The sequence below is a fragment of the Microtus pennsylvanicus genome, chromosome 2 (assembly GCF_037038515.1).
Source record: "Microtus pennsylvanicus isolate mMicPen1 chromosome 2, mMicPen1.hap1, whole genome shotgun sequence".
Lineage (NCBI taxonomy): Eukaryota > Metazoa > Chordata > Mammalia > Rodentia > Cricetidae > Microtus > Microtus pennsylvanicus.
The window spans coordinates 100,650,752-100,668,704 of record NC_134580.1 but is presented as its reverse complement, the minus strand read 5'-3'; the positions used below and the strand labels follow the sequence as shown (position 1 = coordinate 100,668,704).

General features: G+C 49.9%; 3 protein-coding genes and 1 non-coding gene across 4 annotated transcripts in view; 2 read left to right on the top strand and 2 right to left on the bottom strand.

Moving 5' to 3' along the window:
• Positions 1–4,122, bottom strand: part of Duox1 (dual oxidase 1) — a 34,399-nt gene extending 30,277 nt beyond the window's left edge. Inside the window, exons 1-2 of the mRNA XM_075961990.1 lie at positions 4,019–4,122; positions 1,731–1,839 (exon numbers count right to left, since the gene is read on the bottom strand). Coding sequence (XP_075818105.1) covers positions 1,731–1,788 — 58 coding nt within the window. The 5' untranslated portion in view covers positions 1,789–1,839; positions 4,019–4,122. The remainder of the gene's footprint in view (positions 1–1,730; positions 1,840–4,018) is intronic.
• Positions 4,123–4,175: 53 nt separating this feature from the next.
• Positions 4,176–14,392, top strand: Duoxa1 (dual oxidase maturation factor 1). The gene is made up of 8 exons (XM_075963797.1): positions 4,176–4,247; positions 4,907–4,982; positions 10,206–10,381; positions 10,697–10,754; positions 11,368–11,502; positions 11,754–11,967; positions 12,216–12,433; positions 13,101–14,392. Exons 3-8 carry the CDS (start codon positions 10,235–10,237, stop codon positions 13,352–13,354), a joined length of 1,026 nt encoding a protein of 341 aa, XP_075819912.1. The 5' UTR covers positions 4,176–4,247; positions 4,907–4,982; positions 10,206–10,234; the 3' UTR covers positions 13,355–14,392.
• On the top strand, positions 7,783–7,855 carry Trnak-uuu (transfer RNA lysine (anticodon UUU)). The gene has a single exon. It is a non-coding gene; the product is annotated as a tRNA-Lys (tRNA).
• Positions 14,393–14,467: 75 nt separating the features above from the next.
• Positions 14,468–17,786, bottom strand: Duoxa2 (dual oxidase maturation factor 2). The gene is made up of 6 exons (XM_075963795.1): positions 17,520–17,786; positions 16,614–16,671; positions 16,091–16,225; positions 15,633–15,846; positions 15,179–15,393; positions 14,468–14,848 (listed from the first exon to the last, which is right to left on the bottom strand). The coding sequence occupies exons 1-6, from the start codon at positions 17,664–17,666 to the stop codon at positions 14,655–14,657; spliced, it is 963 nt and encodes a 320-aa protein (XP_075819910.1). The 5' UTR covers positions 17,667–17,786; the 3' UTR covers positions 14,468–14,654.
• Positions 17,787–17,953: the final 167 nt, after the last annotated feature.

Sequence of the window (17,953 nt, the reverse complement as noted above, 5' to 3'; positions counted from 1 at the left end):
TGACCCATCACTGGGCAGGAGCAGTGTGAAGAGGGACTTGGCTCTTTCTCACTGAGCAGAGCCCCAAGGCAGGGTGTGTTACTGCTACTCTGGTCTTTTTCCCAGTTTCTTGGGTGAGACCAAGGACTGATCCTGTGAATGACCTTGCCCCATCCTCCTTTGGAACATCTTGTCCCTCATTTCATCCCTCCTCCTCCTTTTCTTCTTCTTTTAATTTATTTATTTTGTGTGTCTAGGTGTTTTGCCTGCATGAATGTCTGCATACTACACATGTAACTGATGACCACAGAGGCCAGGAGAGGGCAACTGACCTCTCGAATCAGCATTATGAACAGTTGTGAGCTACCATGTTGGAAACTGAATCCAGGTCCTCAGAAGAGCAGCCAATGTTCTTAACTGTTGACTCTCCATTCCAGGCCTAATTCCTGTTTATAATGCTACTATAATAACCTACAATCCAGGAGGGAGCATTTGGCTGATGGGGGGGGGGGGGAAACTGAGGAAGCAGGACAAAAAGGGAGGGTCTAGAATCTTCTCGGTCAGTAGGTCAGGAGACTAGCCAAACCCTCCTCGTCTCCAAGAAAATTTAGAAGACTTTTCTGCTCGCCCGGGAGAACAGAAGAAAGGGCTCTAACAATGATCAATACCTCTGATTGTCCTTAGACCAAGCGTAAGATCTCCAAGCTGTGGGTGCTATATGCACACACAGGCACACTCACAGGGAGGGGGGATCAGGAAGGAAAACAACTAAAGTTCTAATATTTGAACCTGGCTAAACACCTAGGACAGCAGGTCAGTCACTCACACAAGACCTCTAGAATAAGATGAAACGGTGGTAGGGCAAGGAAGGAGTCTCTCGGGGAGAGTCTATCTTAGGGGTAAGAGGAAATGGCTGGGAGAGAAAATGAAGTCTCAAAGAACGGAGAGTACGGGAAAGAACTCAAACGTGAGCAGCTTTGGCAAGGGAGAATGTAAGGTCCGTATCACTGTCTTGCCAATGCCAGCCAGGAGGTGCTACTTTACAAGGTCCATCTTCATGAATCACCCCCAAGATGCAAAACACCTTTGAGGTTTGCTCTTGCTTGCTTGTTTCGATGCTGGGGTCTCTATCTCCAAAGTGCCGTGATAGCTGCCAGGTGCCACCACACCCACCTTCCACCACTGTGGGTCCAGTTCCCTCTTCAGAGCTCTGGATTATAGGGAACAGCCACTAATGCTAAAGTTCTCAGACTTCCAAAGCTGGAACTGCTGTGGGCCGTGTTGTGTTCTGATGTTATTGTTTTATTTTGCGCTTTTCTCCAGCACTGGGGATGAAACCCAGGACCTTATATATGCTGGACAAAAGCTCTACCACTGAGTTACATTCCCTGCCTAAGAGCATTTTATTTTAAAAACACTGGTGACTCCTCTTTAGCCTTGGGTTCAATTTTACCCTAAGATGCTTTATTGTCTTACACGTCTACTCAATCTTTCCTGTGCCAAGTCAGGAGAACTTACCTTATCTAAAAGGATAAAAGACAGTGGAGAGAGAAAGGGCCTCATACTAGAGGAAATCATTTTTATTCTGTCATCTCCCCATTTATTCAACAGCTAGAAACAAGAACCTGTCATGTACAGTGTATTATATCTTCTTGAGATTAAGGTTGTAGAAACGATAGCACACATCTGTAGAAGACAGAGGACATGGGTTCTCTGCTCGTTTGCCCACTTCTTCCCCAGTCTGTACTCACCCAAACAGGCCGATGTCCCAACCAGGAGTATCCAGGCCAGAGCTAGAGGGGATCCCATGATGAAAATGGTAACGAGGGATTAAGTGTTGGAATTCTTCAAAATAGAGACCTAGAAAAACAGAGGATAGCCTTCGTGAGAGTCAGGATAAGGCTTCTGCAAGACTTCTAAGAATCCAGGCCGGGCAGAACCTGGAAACAACCTAAATGTCCCTTGACTGAAGAAAGGATAAGGAAAATGTGGTACATTTACACAATGGAGTACTACACAGCAGAAAAAAATAATGACATCTTGAAATTTGCAGGCAGATGGATGGAAACATCATAGAGTGAGGGAGCCCAGACCCAGGAAGACAATTAACATATGTACTCACTCATAAGTAGTTCTTAAACGTAAAGTAAAGAAGACCAGACCACAAATCACAATCCCAGAGAACCTAGACAACAATGAGGATCCTAAGAGAGACTTACATAGATCTAATCTACATGGAAAGTAGAAAAAGACAAGATCTCCTGAGTAAATTGGGAGCATGGGAACCATGGGAGAGGGTTGAAGGAAAGGGGAGAGGCAGGGAGGGGAGCAGAGAAAAAATGTAGAGCTCAATAAAATCAGTAATAATAATAATAAAAAGAATCCAGGCTGGAGAGTTGGACCTAGGAGGCGTGGTCAGCTAAAAGCAAGCGCCTCACTCTCTCTGAAGCCTCTCATTCATTCAACCTTTAACTGATGAGCACACGTTGTGCACAGAACTGGCCTAGGCTCTGGAGACGACGTGATAAACAAAGCAAAGCCAACCTTGCTCCTGTGGCCTTTAGTTTCTGAGTAGTTGAAAACCCTTGCTTTGGTCCAGCTGCCCACACAGTCTGCTCCACTGTCAGAGCCTAACTTGGGAGGAGGGAGCAGAGAAACCCTGCTGAGATCTCGGGTCTGCTGCTCATCCTCTGTGGGATCTGAAGTAAAACATTCATCTGATTGCACAGTCCTGGCCAGGAATGTGCCCGAGCTGCTTGTCTCCCAGCGTGGCAGCCAGCATCCGATGTGGTGATGAAGCTGACTTCAAGCACCACAGAGGCTGGAGCATGGCTCTCCTATGGAGAGGCTGGAGCATGGCTGCTGTGAGCAGACTCAAGGGAAGTGCCCCATCATTGCTTGTTTCAGGCTGGCTTTCCCTCCACCTGCCAACAGGGAAACAGAGGCAGCAGGAGACTCAAGCCAGGATACCTCTGGTGAAATTTCACTGAAGATGTCCTAAGGGCAACCTGAAGATTGGAGGGGAAGGGAAGGGTGAAAGTCCTGTGCTCAGGGAAGGCCCCATCTTCAGCCAGAACTCCTGAACAGGCTCTCCAGTCAAAGGAGAGAAGTCTGTGAGTGGCCTTGTCCCCTCTCCATCTCCTACTAAACAAGCGAAAAAACCTAGATCCTGCCTCATCCCCCAACTCAGCATCCCCTCTATCCTAGAGATTCTTCAGGGTGTGGCCTTCCGTAATGTTCAAAGAGCTGGGCTCTGGATAGTTGAAGCCTTGAACTGGATGTGGTGGGGTGACTGGCTATGGTTGTTTCCCTAATCCAAATAGTCCGACCTCTTTCCCTTTCTAATGTGGTAGATATAGCAGTCAAGCTCTAACGGCCTGTGGGATTTCAGGCCAGACTGTGGGGACAAACTAGAAAGGAAGACTGGCCATGCTGGAAACCTCTCCGTGGGTAGGTAACCCTTCGCAATTTACACAAGACACTTGGGCGTGGTAACTTCCCAAACAATTTGGAAACGAAGGCACAACTCCAGGGCAATGGAGCTCCAGGCAGTGGCAGAATCAGGGAGAGTACCAGCCTGCCTCGTTCTTGTCCACATGGCTGTGTTTCCAGATCACAGTCTTAGAATGGTGATTCTATTGGCCCCGGGGTGGGAGTGAGAGAAAGATGAGTTAAGATCTATTCCAACCTGGAAGATGAAGAGCAGGAAGTAACGCCCGTATACTAAAGACCCCAAAGTCCCTCCTTGGCATGACGTGATGGCGCCAAGAAATCCTTTAGGCCCAAACAAACTAGGTCATTCAACATGCTCAGGACCAGACGACCCTGTTTTTTCAAAACCTCAGCGTGCTGAGCTCAAGCCTTAGCGAGATCCCTTTCAGCCTCGGGGAAGGATTGGAGGTACGCGAGGCTCCGATTCCCGTTCTGCGGAGAGGAGGGCCACCGACCGGTGTTCCTTTTCCCTCCGTCCCCGCCCTTGGAGCCCCCTCCCTTGGAGCACCCATTCCCGCGGGTCAGGAGAAACGCTCTTGAATCTGACCTTGGCCTCTGGTCCCTCAGTCTGGGACTATGATTGGCTCCGGCCTGGCTCCGGGTTCGCGGTAGCCCACTCGGTTCTGGCTGCCTCTTCAACTCTGAGCCGGGGCGGGCGGGGCTCGGGGCTGAAGAACGGGTAGCGCGTCCTGGCGCTGGGGCGGGGCACAGTTGGGCGGGATAGAGGCTGGCGCGGGGACCCGCCGAGGTGCTCCTAGGGGACCCGAGCGTGAAAGGTGAGACCATGTGGGGTGCAGGGCTCCAAGGGTTCAGGCAGTGTGGCCATGTGGGAGGTGGGAAGGGCAAGTCTCCCTTAAGTTGGAGGGGGCTGAGGCGAGGGGTGGGAGACCCGAGAGGGTGTGGGGCAGGCGGGCTGTCCCCAGATCCTCGCCACACAGTCGGTGTCAGGGTTCTAAAACAAAGATAATCTTCCAATACCTACTTCCAGACCTGGCTCCAAAGCAAGGCATCCATCTGTCCCCAAAACCTGTAAGTCTGGGTAACCAGGGTTCCTGGTGGGAACCTCCCAGGTTTCACCGTCCTGCGAGCCTGGTCGCTAGGTTTGCGTTGCAGCTGCCAGGGACGCTGGCCTGGGTAGGGACTAGGAGGTCTGGGGGGCGGGGGTGGCTTGCACAGGGCCCAGGCGCCTGAGCACTGTCCTAGCACTCGGGTCCGTCCGGTGTCCGAGGGCGGAGTGCCAGGGACGAGAAAGTTGAAAATGACTTGCAATGGAAGGCGGCAAAAGCACCAGGCCGGGTTTATGGGGTCATAACCTGGTCCGCATTTGAGTTAGAAGAATGGGAGGTTGGATGGGACCTTGATGGGCTGAAGTGTATAGTTTTGGTGACAAGACGTCAACGTCTGGACCTGATTCCGGCCTTATCCCCACGACTAGGAGCATTGCGAGTGAGTTCCCAACGGAGGAGACGAGCGCGGGTGCCACGCACAGTATCTGAAAGAGAGGAAGGAAGGTAGGGAACCATGGATCGCGTGTGGGTGCCGGGGTCTACGCGGTTTCCAGGCGATCAGACCTTGAAGTGCTGCTCCAGCACCGACCCCTAGGGGCGCACTTCTTGAGTCTACACAGACTAATTCAGAGGTGGGGTGTGTGAAGGAGAAAGTCTTAATGAGAAATTAAGACAAGGCAAACTTCTTAAGGCTACAAAGTCACATGATTTGTCGACACTGAATCTTTATTTCTCTTATCTGGAGTTTGGGTAGGTCGGATTGCTCAGTTCCCCATCCCTGAGTCCATTACCATCCATCAATGGGGAATCTCTCTCTCTCTCTCTCTCTCTCTCTCTCTCTCTCTCTCTCTCTCTCTCTCTCTCTCTCTCTCTCTCTCTCACACACACACACACACACACACACACACACACACACACCTCTACCTTCCTTACGAAGGAGGACTAGGCATTCCTAAAAATGACTCCCTTTAGCCAGCCAAGCTAAACTTTTCATGGGTTTTACCTCAACAGAGATATAAGCCGTCACATTCTGGTAGCCACGCATCACCTATCAGAGTGCTTGACGGGATTAGACATGTCACCTAAGCTGCCTTCATAGGGGGCTAGCAGTCCTTACACTGCCCGGGGGAGGGGGCAGAGAAAGACTTAGGAACCTCTCTTGTCAAACTTCAAGAGAGGTTCCAGATCACCTACCAAACCCTTTGACTTTGAGTGATGAAACTGGGCATTACTAGGCTGGGTTTTCTTCAAGACTGTTAACTTTATCTCTACCCACCCAGCATAGAAACACTGGAAATCCACTTCATCTTGTTATAGGAAAGGACGGGGTGACTACATCGGAAATCCTACTGAACATGGGGAAGCCTTTAGTACTTACAGGCTGCCCTCCAGGCCTCATGAGAAAACAGAACCCCAAAGTGAAGGAATTGGGCCTTCTCAGTGAGAAAGCGCCAAGTCATCTTGGGGGTCCCTGTGAAGAACTATAGGTGTCTAGTTAGAGCACGACAGAGTCTGGGTGCACCCGTCTTCTGTCTGTCAGTCTGTCTGTCTGTGGTTATGTAAGTCTGTAGGTATGTATTTGACAGTCTTATGGGTGTCAGTATAGACTGGATGTCATGGCAGCGAGCTGAGAGACCAGGGGGTAAAGTTAACATTGATGTGAGATTTTTCTAGATTAGAGCCAATTCTGCTGCCAGACTTTATTTGTCAAGCCTGGGAGAGAAAGATGGTCGCAAGAGAAACACAGGCTTTGTGGAAAAAGAAGAGTCCTGCAGCCTTTAAAAAAAAAATCAGTCAATCTCTTCATGTAGGAACCCCTTTTGCATAATAATGGAACCAAGTTAGGATCAGTCATAAAAGTTCAACTCTGCTACATCAGACAGTGCAGGGAAAGGAGTACCCACACCACGAAAGTGCATGATTAATGGAAGGGACCACGCAAGGCAAATTGTCGTCACCAGCTGTCATTCGCTCTAGTCATCCTTAATGCATATTTTGGAGAATCAGAAATGTTAACAATGTCCTTCTGTACCTGAGATAAAAAACCTTTTGTGAGTGTTTCTTTGACGCATCGTGTTAATAGAGATGAGCCATGCTCACAAAACTTTCATAACCTCTCATTAAAATAAGTGCAGAAATACTAAGTGTGTGTGATCCCGACCAAGATGCATTGTGTTAGTTAATATCTGCTTCACACTGCAAGTGTCTGTTGTTGGAACTCAATCATATAATATGTGTTCTTTTTCATTTTTCACATTCGTGGGGAGGGGTGTGGTGTGTGTGTGTGTGTGTGTGTGTGTATGCATGCATGCATCCTAATAGGGACACCAGAAGACAACTTTGAGAAATCAGTTCTCTCCTTCCACCATGTGGCTTCCAGGGATCAAACCCAGATTTTCAGGCTTGGCAGCAAGCCCCCTCCCCCAGTGATCCACCTCACTGGTTCTAATATGACTTCTTTCTATGAACAATCTCACTTTATCTTAATTCATGTCTTCTTTTTATCTCCTCTTCCCCCTTGCCTCTACTTCTTCTCATCATCATCATCGTCATCATCATCATCATCATCATTATTATCATATAACCTTGGATTGCCTTGAACTCACTGCGTAGATCAGGCTTGCCTCCCAAGCACTGGAATTAAAGGAGTGTGCCACCAAGCCTGGCTATCCAAACTAAGACCTAAGGCCTTCTACATTGTATAGCCCTTCTTCCTGTATAGACTTTCTTAGAAATGGTTTCAGTTTTGGCATCGTAAATAAAAATTCACTACAAAAAAAAAACATATGCTTTACAATAAATGTCACTAGGCCAGCAAGATAGCTCATCTAGTAAAGGCACTTGCCGGCTATGCCTGACAAGCTGAGTTAAAGCTTCAGAACTCACATAAAGGTGGGAGGATACCACCAACTCCACAGAGATGTCCTCTTGTTTCTAAATGCCTGCCGTGGGAAGTCACACACACACACTCACTTACACACATACACACCTACACACACACACATACACATACATATGCATGAACTAATAAACACAAACATTTAAAAATAAAATGTTACAGTTAGTTATTTTATTTTAAAAAAGGCTCTATTTTATTTTTAAAAATTTTGTGTATGACTGTTTTGCAGGTAAAAATGTCAGTGCACCATGTACATGACTGTTACCTGCAGAGGCCAGAAGAGGGCATTAGATTCCCTGAACCTGGAATTACACACAGTCATGAGCTGCCATGTGGTGGTTGGGAATTGAATCCAGGTCCTCTGCAAAGAGTAGCAAGTGCTCTTAATTAACTTCCAAGCCAAGGGCCTGGATAGCTCAGTCGGTAGAGCATCAGACTTTTAATCTGAGGGTCCAGGGTTCAAGTCCCTGTTTGGGCTCTTGGTTCTTTTGCCGGGCGGTGGTGGCTTACGCCTTTAATCCCAGCACTTGGGAGGCAGAGGCAGGCGGATCTAATGTGAGTTCGAGACAAGCCTGGTCTACAAGAGCTAGTTCCAGGACAGGCTCCAAAACCACAGAGAAACCCTGTCTCGAAAAAACCAAAAAAAAAAAAATAATAATAACCTCCGAGCCATCTTTCCAGCCCCTTATCTATACATTTTTGGCTGATCTTACAATGTATGCTTTGTGTTCAACTAAATACAAATATTTGTGGTTTTGTCTTTACTATTCTTAGAGACCCTAACTATTGGAAGAGGACTTCTAGACAGTTTTTTTGAGATCACTAAATGTAGATCAGTTTCACCAGATCCCTTCCGGTGCAGCGTTGAGTTGGTGGCACTCAGTGACCGTGAGTGACAGGACAGTGTGGGTAATGAGGGGACAGAGCTCCCTCCTGTGCGAAGACTCAGAAGGAGATGCCTATGGGACGAACTCACACATTCATTAATTTGATCCAGAGTTTGATTAGAATGTGCTATATGGAGATGATGCAAAGATGGGAAGATTAAATCTCTGCCCTCCAGTCTCTGTCTAAAGCGGAGAGAAATGTTTAGAGTGCTGGAGTACAGTCATTACTAGGACCATGAGATACACTCAAAACACCAGGAATGGGAGAGTGGGAAACCTTACCATTGGTCCAGTGGCGTTAGAGGGAACTCCACAGAGAAGGTAAAGCGAGCTGAAATTTGAAGTGAGGAAAGGCATTTGCCAAGGCTGGAACAGTCCAGGTAGAGGGAACAGCACACACAAAGGCAAAAATGTTCGGAAGCATGTCAGCCATGGGGAGGGGAGGAAAGGGCGCTGCTCATGAAGCGCTTTCTATGTGAGAAAGTAGATTTTACCCAAGGCAAAGAAGTGAACCGATTACATCTGCTTATTAGAAAATGTTTTTCTTGCACCAGGCAAGAGAGGATGAGACTCAAATCAACAGCAGCGAAGGGAGCCAATGGACAATTTCAGGAAATTCTCCGAGGGTATGATAGCTTGTTCATCAGGCGTCTTTGACGGTGGCAAAGCTAAAATGCAAAGAACCCAGAATGAGGACAGAACAGCAGAGAATTCCCTGTTTGTCTCTGAGAGTGTCCCTTGCACTTTCCGTGTCCGGTCTCGTTCCATCCCCATAATGGATGTAAACTTTATTGTTTCTGTTTTTTCCCAATAAAACTACATAGAGGTGAAGTTGCTAAAGACAGAAGCAGAATGCAAACCCTTTGACTCCAAAACTGCTTTCTTTACCTTCCCACTTAACAATCTCCCTGCTCAGATTAAATTATGGGTCCTCCTGATGATGTGAGTCCCTGGTGCAGCTCACACTTGGGAGAACGAGCAGAACTGGGACAGTGGCTCTAAGGTTCTTTCTTCACCCCTGCTCTTGATATCTCTGGAGTTGGGGTACATCTTATCACAATGGCTGTTAAGGTTTAAATGAAGTACCCCCCCCCGCCATGATCGTGAGATAACAGTGTGTCTTGCAATGAATTCTGTCTAAAAGCTGATGAAATGACCAGGTATAATTTTACTGATGCCCTGTGTATAAAGGGACAAACAAGAGTCAAATAAGATCTAAGATCAATCAAGCAACAAGGCAGAGAAGACCAAAGCCAGTATTTGAGTTGAAGAACCGCGTGGGGGATGGATGTGATGGACAGAAGGGGCCTATGCTGGTGATGTGTGGAATAGTAGGACCTCTGGTCCCAGCACTGTGCCTGACAGCGAACAGGGATTCTCCTGCAATGCCTAGTCAGGCTGTTCCGCACTCACCAGTCCCAGGAGCTAGGATGCTTAAGCTCTAGTGATAAACTCAGACTGTACACTTAGAAGCTTTTTGGCCTTTGTTCCTTTGGAGACTGAAGAAGAAAGGCAATCTTTCCGTAAGCCGTCTGCACCATCTCCTACCCTTATGGCTTTGTTTGATAGTAAATGCAGTTCTTTTTATGTTCTGTGATCTGCCTGTACTAGAGTCTGGGGAGAATAAAAGAGAGGGTTTTTTTTTTCCTTTAGATATTCTCAGAAGAAACAGAAAAGGCCCAAAGGTAATGATGGTACTTATTTAGAAGGCTGAGTGGTTAGGACCACAGCCAACAGATACCGATTGTCAAGACCGTAAATCTGTCACAGTCAAAAGATGGGGCGATGGATGGCTAAAAGGCAGTGAATAACAGTAATGGTGCTGAAGATCAGAGTGCACACACAAAAACCCGGGTCTGCTTATTCTTTGAAGCACCCCCGGCCCCACAGTTAGTGTTGGGCCCACAGAGGACACTCCTCAGCGAATGTCTATTGTTGCAGCGTCACCACCTCTGCACGCCCCCAACAAAATGGCTGCTCTTGGAAACACCCTGCCCTTCTACACTGGCACCAAGCCAACCTTCCCAATGGACACAGCTTTGGCTGTTATAATTACCATCTTCCTGACTGCACTGGTCACCTTTATCATCATCCTGCCTGGCATCCGTGGGAAGACGGTAAGAAACAAACCCAGCCCTGGAGACTCCAGCCCTGGGGAGGACTTCAGCTTCAAGAGTGAGAAGTCCAGACTCTGTCTAGAGGCAGACTCGGGGGAGGAAGTCCAGTACTGAGAATGCCTCTTCACCATCCCCCGTGCAGAGTTCCCCACTCCCTGAACCAAAAGCTTGGGAATGATTTTGTGCCAGACACTCTGATCTTAATTGGCCAAGTGAGCTCAGCGGTAGAAGCCCCGCCCCTCCCCATGGTAGGAGGAGGGAGGGTGTACAGGGAAGGAAGGCTAGGCTTACTAAGCCCCACCCCTTCTGACTCAGAGGCTGTTCTGGATGCTGCGGGTGGTGACCAGCTTATTCATCGGGGCTGTGATCCTGGGTGAGTGCCAGATGCCACAGACTTGAGCAGCTGCCTCTGTCTTGTGCCTTTTCCTTTGTGGACTGCCTCTCTTCTTTCTGTGGCTCCCTAGTGGTCACGGATTCAGGGTGCCTTCCAGATCCAACCGCACGTGTTACCATAGTTTTAGCCTCTTATTCTTGCCTTTGCCCTTGCCCTGAAAGGTGTGGACCAAGGAAAGCATCTTCTTACTATTTTTATTTAGGTCCTAATGAATGTAGGTAGGAGGACTCTGGGGGAGGGTTGTTTGCTGGGTTCCAGTGATTCGGAGAATGGGAAACACAGACCATTTTTATTGAGGTTGTCTGTGTTTGCCCATCGTGGTCTCTGCTAATGTTCCCTTACCAGTTGCATGAGCGAGCGGCTGCCCATAAGTGGGACTGGGAGGATAAGCAGAGTGTGAGCATGGAAAATTTTAGATTCTGACCCTTTTCTTCATCCCACAATAGTGGTTGGCAGACTTAATATGAGCCAGGCCTGGACTAGTAAATGGATATACAATTACAACAAGTTCAGGCATGGAACCCCTGTAGCTTTCCTTCTGACTAACCCAGCAAGGCCCAGACCTTCCTGAGTTGCAACTCCCCAATCCCAGCTGTGAATTTCAGTTCGGAGTGGTCTGTGGGTCAAATCAACACCAACACGACATACAAAGCCTTCAGTCCCAAGTGGGTCAGCGTGGATGTGGGACTGCAGATCGGGCTCGGAGGAGTCAACATCACACTCACAGGTAAGGGCTCTAACTTGGGGAGAAAGGAAGGCTCTGCTCGGTGTCTTGGAGATGCATCTTGTGTGTACAGAGCTACCATGTGTGCCCAGCACCGGAGCTTGGAAGGGTAGGAGCTGAGGCGGAAGGGAAATTCAGAACTGTCTCCTCTGTCCGCTCTTGGCCCTTTGCCCCGTGTGGATGAACCCCTACCCAAGTGAAAGGTCCAGCCCAGTTCTCGGTTTCCTGCTAAGCACAGCCACCCTATTCCCCAGGGACCCCAGTGCAGCAGTTGAACGAAACCATCAACTACAATGAGGAGTTCCTGTGGCGCTTGGGAGAGAGCTACGTGGAGGAGTACACAAAGGCACTGGAGAGGGGCCTTCCAGACCCGGTGCTCTACCTGGCTGAGAAGTTTACCCCTCAAAGCCCATGTGGGCTGTACAACCAGTACCGCCTGGCAGGACACTATGCCTCAGCCATGCTGTGGTGAGCATGGATATGGGATGGGACAGCCCCTACTGGCCTAAACTCAGGAATAGATTATTTTTGTAGCCATCTCGTTTCCACTCAAGGGGTATCCTGAGTGGGGGAGGGGGAGCTGGCAATAACCTTAGTTCTTGGTTGGGAAGCCACAGGCAAGAGTGCCCCTTGGGACAGCCTCTACCTGGACCATCCCATCCTCTCTGGCAGGTAGAGGTGCCTGGGCCAGTCCTCACTGCATCTTGGCTCTCCAGGGTGGCATTCCTCTGCTGGCTGCTGGCCAATGTGATGTTGTCTATGCCGGTGCTGATTTATGGTGGCCACATGCTGCTGGCTACTGGCCTCTTCCAGCTGTTGGCACTTTTCTTCTTCTCCATGGCCACATCATTCATATCACCCTGCTCGCTGCGCTTGGGCACCGCTGTGCTGCACACTCACCATGGGCCTGCTTTCTGGATCACATTGGCCACAGGTGAGACCCTCTCCTAAAGGTAAGGGCTGAGAATGGAGGGCAGGAACTATCATGTTGGCGGAGTGGATCCACTTCTAGAGGTCAAGACGTCTGTGCCTTGTTTAGAGCCCCATCCTTCTTAACTCCCTCACCTCCTGGCTTTCTCTCTCCAAGGCCATTTTCTCTCCTCATCCATGCTCACTTCCCTGTATCATTTCGGTCACATCCGTTATCCCCTAACTTTCTTTACTCGCGTTCTCCAAATCTTCCAGTTGTGTGTCCCCTCCTGCATCCCCTAACCACAGTTCTCATCTTTTCCTAGATCCCTTGTATGTACCCAGCTCACACGATCCCCAAATGCCCTAAATCAACTTGGCTCACAGCGGCACTCTCCTGCCGTGCTGTGTCTACCCACCCATGTATCGCATGCCTCCATCTTTTGTCCCCATCCGTCCCTAGTCTCAGTCTGTCTACTTCTCTCTGTGTCTCAGTTTAGAGTATGAAAGTTCAGGACAGTAGACCCATACCAGCGATACAGACCCGAGGACATTCAGTGAGATCTATGAATTCCAGTTACCTTGAGGCAGGGACCCAGACCTCCCTTATAGAGTTTTTCCGATGTTCGGAGGAGCTGTTCTTGGAAGGATGTACTAGAACTAAGGCAGACACGTGTCCCCTTCATCCTCAGGACTGTTGTGTATTCTGCTTGGCCTAGCCATGGCGGTGGCCCACAGGATGCAGCCTCACAGACTGAAGGCTTTCTTCAACCAGAGTGCCGAGGACTCAGTGCTGGAGTGGGGTTCTGAGGAAGGGGGACTCCTGAGCCCCCGTTACAGGTCCACGGCTGAGATTTCTGAGACCCAGGACATTCCCATGTCAGAAGCTTCCTCTGAAACATGTTTCAAGGAAGAACACATCAAACCATCTGATTGTGCCCTGTGATGTTCCTCTGCTGGTGGCCACCTGAGTTTCCAGATGGGCTCCAGACCTCACCGGAGCCTCCATAAACAACCAGAACAGCCCAGGAGGTGGTGTTGGGTGTGTCAGATGCCCAACTCCAATTTGAAAAATAGAGCAAAAGTCCCAAGGTTCTGAAGAGATGTCAACCGTGCCTATAAACACTGCCGTTTTGCAAGACAGCAGGGATGAGTCTCTGCGCAAACACCACCTTCTTGGATGCTTTGCCTTTTCAAGGTCAACCTCCCTCTCAGAACCAACATTTCGGGCATCAAAGTGGTCCCTCAGCACCCATCACTTTGTTTTGAGGGCCTGGGTCCCTCTCCTTTCTTTTTCGATTGCTCTCATAGTTTATGTGACCTCTGAGCCTGCACTGGAAGGAGACCAAACATCTTGTTCCAGATATAATACTAACCAGTTGTGTGCCACTTTCTCTTTGAGCTTTAGTTCCCACATATGCTGTGTAAGATTCCAGGACTTAGGAAGAACCTTTGGGAAAAAAAAATCCCACGATGTATATAGTGTGTATGAGTATTTTGCCTGCATGTATGTGTGCAACAATTGCATGCAGTGCCTGAAGAGGCCAGGAGAGGGCGTTGCAGAGATTCCCCCTGGAGCTGGAGATAGAGGCAATTGATAGTCACCATGTGGGTATTAGTTCTCCAACCCTAGTACCCTCTACCACTGAACCATCTCTCCAGACTCCCAGGATTTATATTTTTATGCCTTGTTAATTTCTCTTTTAGCTCTCAGGTACAAACACAAAAGAAGTCAAGTGGGAAGAATTACGGAATCAACGCCAAAATCTTAATTTTTTCCCAGTAGATTCAGTTTGCCCAGTAGAGAGAGATGTGGGCATTGTAACCACCCTGTGAGGCAGCTCCCGAAGATGCAGGCGCCTGTCAGTTCCTCTCGGTCTTCACTAGAGGGCGCACCTCTCCCAGATCCCTTCTGTGTTTCTCTGCTTTTTCAGCTCTTGAATAAACAATACTACATTATCACTAGCCTAGCAAAGCTCTCAAGAGTTTGTGACTCCAAAGGCCAAGAGACATCAAGGAAATGGATAGGCGGGGGAATTTTGAAAAACGAAACAAAACAAAACAAACGTTTATTTACAGCTCTCAAAGAAATCATTCCCTAGAGCAAAGGGCATGTCCAGGGCTCCCCCTCGTCCTCCTGCGTGGTCGTGGAGTCCCCTAGACTCAGCTGAGCTCCGGGCGCGCCCTTAACACTGTCTTCAGGTCTGCAGGATCCCAAGGAGGTAGGAATCCGGAGTTAGTTCTCTTCACAGGACAGTGGTAATATTTAAGTCTGGGTTTTCGAACTGCTTGTGTTGCGGGTTGTCCAAGATGAGAAGCGATTTCCCTTTCGCCTGACTGCTACAGTCGTTGCCACTTTGATCCAGAAAGGAGCGAAGAGCGCTGGGCCAAGTGTAGTGGAGAATCACCACCGCCGCTCCGAGGAGGAGGCTTAGGATGCCTGCACCGGAGGATGGAAAGACGGAGTCAGGGATGCAGGCGCTCCTCGCCATCATCAGGAGCCAATCCCCGGAATTCCTACACACACAATCCTCAGAAAGAACTCTTCCGAGTTTTACACGATGCACAAGCTCTCACTCACCCTAACTGGGGCAAGATACTGAACCCTCCCAAACTAGTTCCGCTCATCGTAAAATGAGAGTAACAGTGTCTCCCCGACCTTCTGGCCGCTATCGAGAGGAAGAAATAAAATAACTCATTCTATACGCTGGATAGCGCACATCCTTTACATATCCCAGTCACCACCAGGTGAGCATCTCCTGGTACCCACCGGTGGCCAGCGTGACCCAAAAGGAGGCGCCGTAGTGAGGCGTGAGGGCGGCGGAACCCAGGCGGAAGGGGCAGAGTGGCACGCTGGAGATCGAGGCGAAGGCGAAGACGCCAAAGAGCGTGAAGGCGCTGGTGCTGAGCAGGGCCAGGCCGCCGTAGAGCGGGGCGGGCGTGGACAGCAGCGCGTTGGCGATGATCCAGAAGCAGAACGCCACCCTGTGAGGGACCAAGGCAGCGCGCCAGTGAGCCGGGTTCCCTGGCTAGGCCTGCAGGAGGCGCAGGGGAACCCCGGAGAGAGCCGGCTCCTGCGCTCTTTCCGTGGCTGGGATTCCCTTGATTTTTGCAGATCGCCAGAGGATCCTGCCCACGAGGCTGCAGTTCCAACCTGCAGCTCCCGAGGCCGTGCTCTCCGGGTCGCACACACCCTGCCCACTCCCCACCCACCACACGCTCACCACAGCGTTGCTGCAGCATAGTGTCCTGCCAGGTGATACTGGTGGTACAGCCCGCAAGGGCTGTTGGGTGTAAACTTCTCTGCCAGGTATAGCACTGGGTCCGGCAGCCCCTTCTCCAGGGCATCAACGTACTCCTTGGTGTAGTCTTCGTCCAGACGCCAAGTGAACCGCTCATTGTAGTCAATGGTCTCATTCAACTGCTGCACGGGTGTTCCTGCAGGGAAGCCGTGAGGTCAAGGCCAGAGACCCGGAAACTGAACACGTTCAGTTAGGGAGATAAGGGTGGGGCAATTGTCAGGAAAGAGAAAGATTAGGTAGTAGTTGGGGAAAAACCCAGATCCACGTCAATCAGAGGCTTTCTGAGCCGGAAGGATGTAGAAGATCCTCTAACAACTCTTGGCACTCAGCTCCATGGGATCTCCCAGCCCTAAGAACTCACTTGGCCCCAGCCTCCTCACCTCTGAGTGTAATATTGACGCCCACCAGTCCCACATGCAGACCGACGTGCACTTGAACACGGGCTGTACTGAAGGCTTTGTAGGATGTATTGGTCCACACTCCCCCCACGAACCAGTCTCCGCTGAAGTGCACAGCTGTGGAGAGATGCACACAGTAACTTGCGGGGATGGGTGACAGTGGGAAGCGGTGATGGGAGGTAGGGCAGAAAGATGAAGGCTTAGGACCTGGTGTAACAGCAAGGCAAGGTCAGGAAAGTGGGCATTGGCCAAGAGCAATAGTGGAGGCGGCAGCGGGGGCGGGGGTGAGTAGGGTAGACCAGGGCAAGTAAGCTTTCATCAAGGTCAGCCTAGACTACAAAGTGAGAGGCAGTCTCAAAACAAAACATCCACAGCAAAAGAACAGCCAGGGGTGCCCGAAATAGGTGCAGAATGGGAGGGAGCCCAGGAAACCAAGCTGGCTCCCCATTTCTCGGTGTCCTTTGCCACTCTTTCCCTACTCCAACTCCTTTCCCCATACACTCACCCACAATTTCTGCACCGATGAACAGACTAAGAAGAACTCTCACCAACCAGAACCAGCGCTGTGGGAAGAGACAGACACTCAGGTCAAGACTGGGTACTGCCCAGTCCATCCTCAAGACCTGCCTTGACCCCACTCCATCCCAGCCTTGCTTGCATTTCTGACCATTTCCCCTGCCCTGTTTTCAGGTCCACCTTGCCTGGCACTCTCTGGCCTCCTTTTTACCCCCAGCTGTCTGGCTCCTGTTCATTACTTCTAGTTCAGTCACTGCTTGGTGAGGCTCAGTGAGTTCAGAAGTGCCAGGCGGACAAGGGTCACCTCTCCCAGAAGAGGGAGGCCCCAGGACCTGGTGGCCAACAAAAGGAGAGGAACAGTGGCTATTTCTAGATGAGCCAGTTCTCCAAAACCGGCAAAAAGATCAACACAGAAAGACTAGAGGTCTTTTCAGACTTGGGGGGGGGGAGACAGTTTAGGATATGGGGGCTGGGAGCATTTAAGGGAATTGCCAAACTTGCTACAAGTTTGAACACCCTGTGTAAGAAACACACAGCAGTCTAAATTGCCCATCCTCTTGGTCAGAAGGTTCAGAGAGAGGTGGGAGGTCCTGGCAGCACCTGAAGCCTCCACTACTGGGCTGGTTCTCACTTTCTGCAGCAGCCTCCAAAATAAGGCACTTGGAGTCCCCCCCCCCCCAGTCCTAAACCAGGAACTGTCCCTCTCCTTGTGAAGAGTCCTTTGCCGAACCAGACTTCTAAAATTTGTTCCTGCTGATCCTCAACTCAACTATTTATGAAGAATCTTCCTTATTCTTGTCTGCCCTGAATCTCCGAGAAATGCTCTACGTATAGCTCTCTCACCCCACGACATGAGCTTCTAGAACCCTCCTAAGAACTTTCAGTACCCCCTTACCGAGTGGCCACGGATCCCAGGCAAGATTAGCAAGAAGCTGACCGCTAAGCACAAGAATACCAGGATAACAATGAGCAGCGGCACGCTGAAGCCCGCGGCGTGCCTGGGTTGGGGATAAAAGGGCATCACCCCGTCCCACGCAGTCATTCTGAGAGAAGTTCGAGAACTGCGGCGAACTGGTGTGAGTAAAAGAAAGTCTGAGACCCGCGGCTCTCCTAAGAAGCACAGAGACGGGATCCCGAAGCTCTTTCTGATTTGGCAGGTTCGCGCCGCGTTTGCAAAGAAAGGCAGACCCCCTTTTATAGGAGCGTGGGCAGCAAGCAGGGGAGGTGTCCCAATTAGGTGGCAGGGTCCCGTCCAGCTGAGATCAAGCGCGGGGCGGGGACATGCAAATAACGGCAACCCTTCTTAACTGGAGGCCAAACCTCTGGTCC

What these genes read in the sequence shown, in the direction of transcription:
- Duoxa2 (XM_075963795.1), bottom strand. Translation starts at nt 17,666, where the DNA reads ATGACTGCGTGGGACGGGGTGATGCCCTTTTATCCCCAACCCAGGCAC. An exon ending in CATCGGTGCAGAAATTGTGG is followed by an intron (nt 16,226 to 16,613) that starts GTGAGTGTATGG and finishes ATCTCTCCACAG; the next exon opens with CTGTGCACTTCAGCGGAGAC. An exon ending in CGTCAATATTACACTCAGAG is followed by an intron (nt 15,847 to 16,090) that starts GTGAGGAGGCTG and finishes GCTTCCCTGCAG; the next exon opens with GAACACCCGTGCAGCAGTTG.
- Duoxa1 (XM_075963797.1), top strand. Translation starts at nt 10,235, where the DNA reads ATGGCTGCTCTTGGAAACACCCTGCCCTTCTACACTGGCACCAAGCCA. An exon ending in CTGGCATCCGTGGGAAGACG is followed by an intron (nt 10,382 to 10,696) that starts GTAAGAAACAAA and finishes CTTCTGACTCAG; the next exon opens with AGGCTGTTCTGGATGCTGCG. An exon ending in TATGCCTCAGCCATGCTGTG is followed by an intron (nt 11,968 to 12,215) that starts GTGAGCATGGAT and finishes TTGGCTCTCCAG; the next exon opens with GGTGGCATTCCTCTGCTGGC.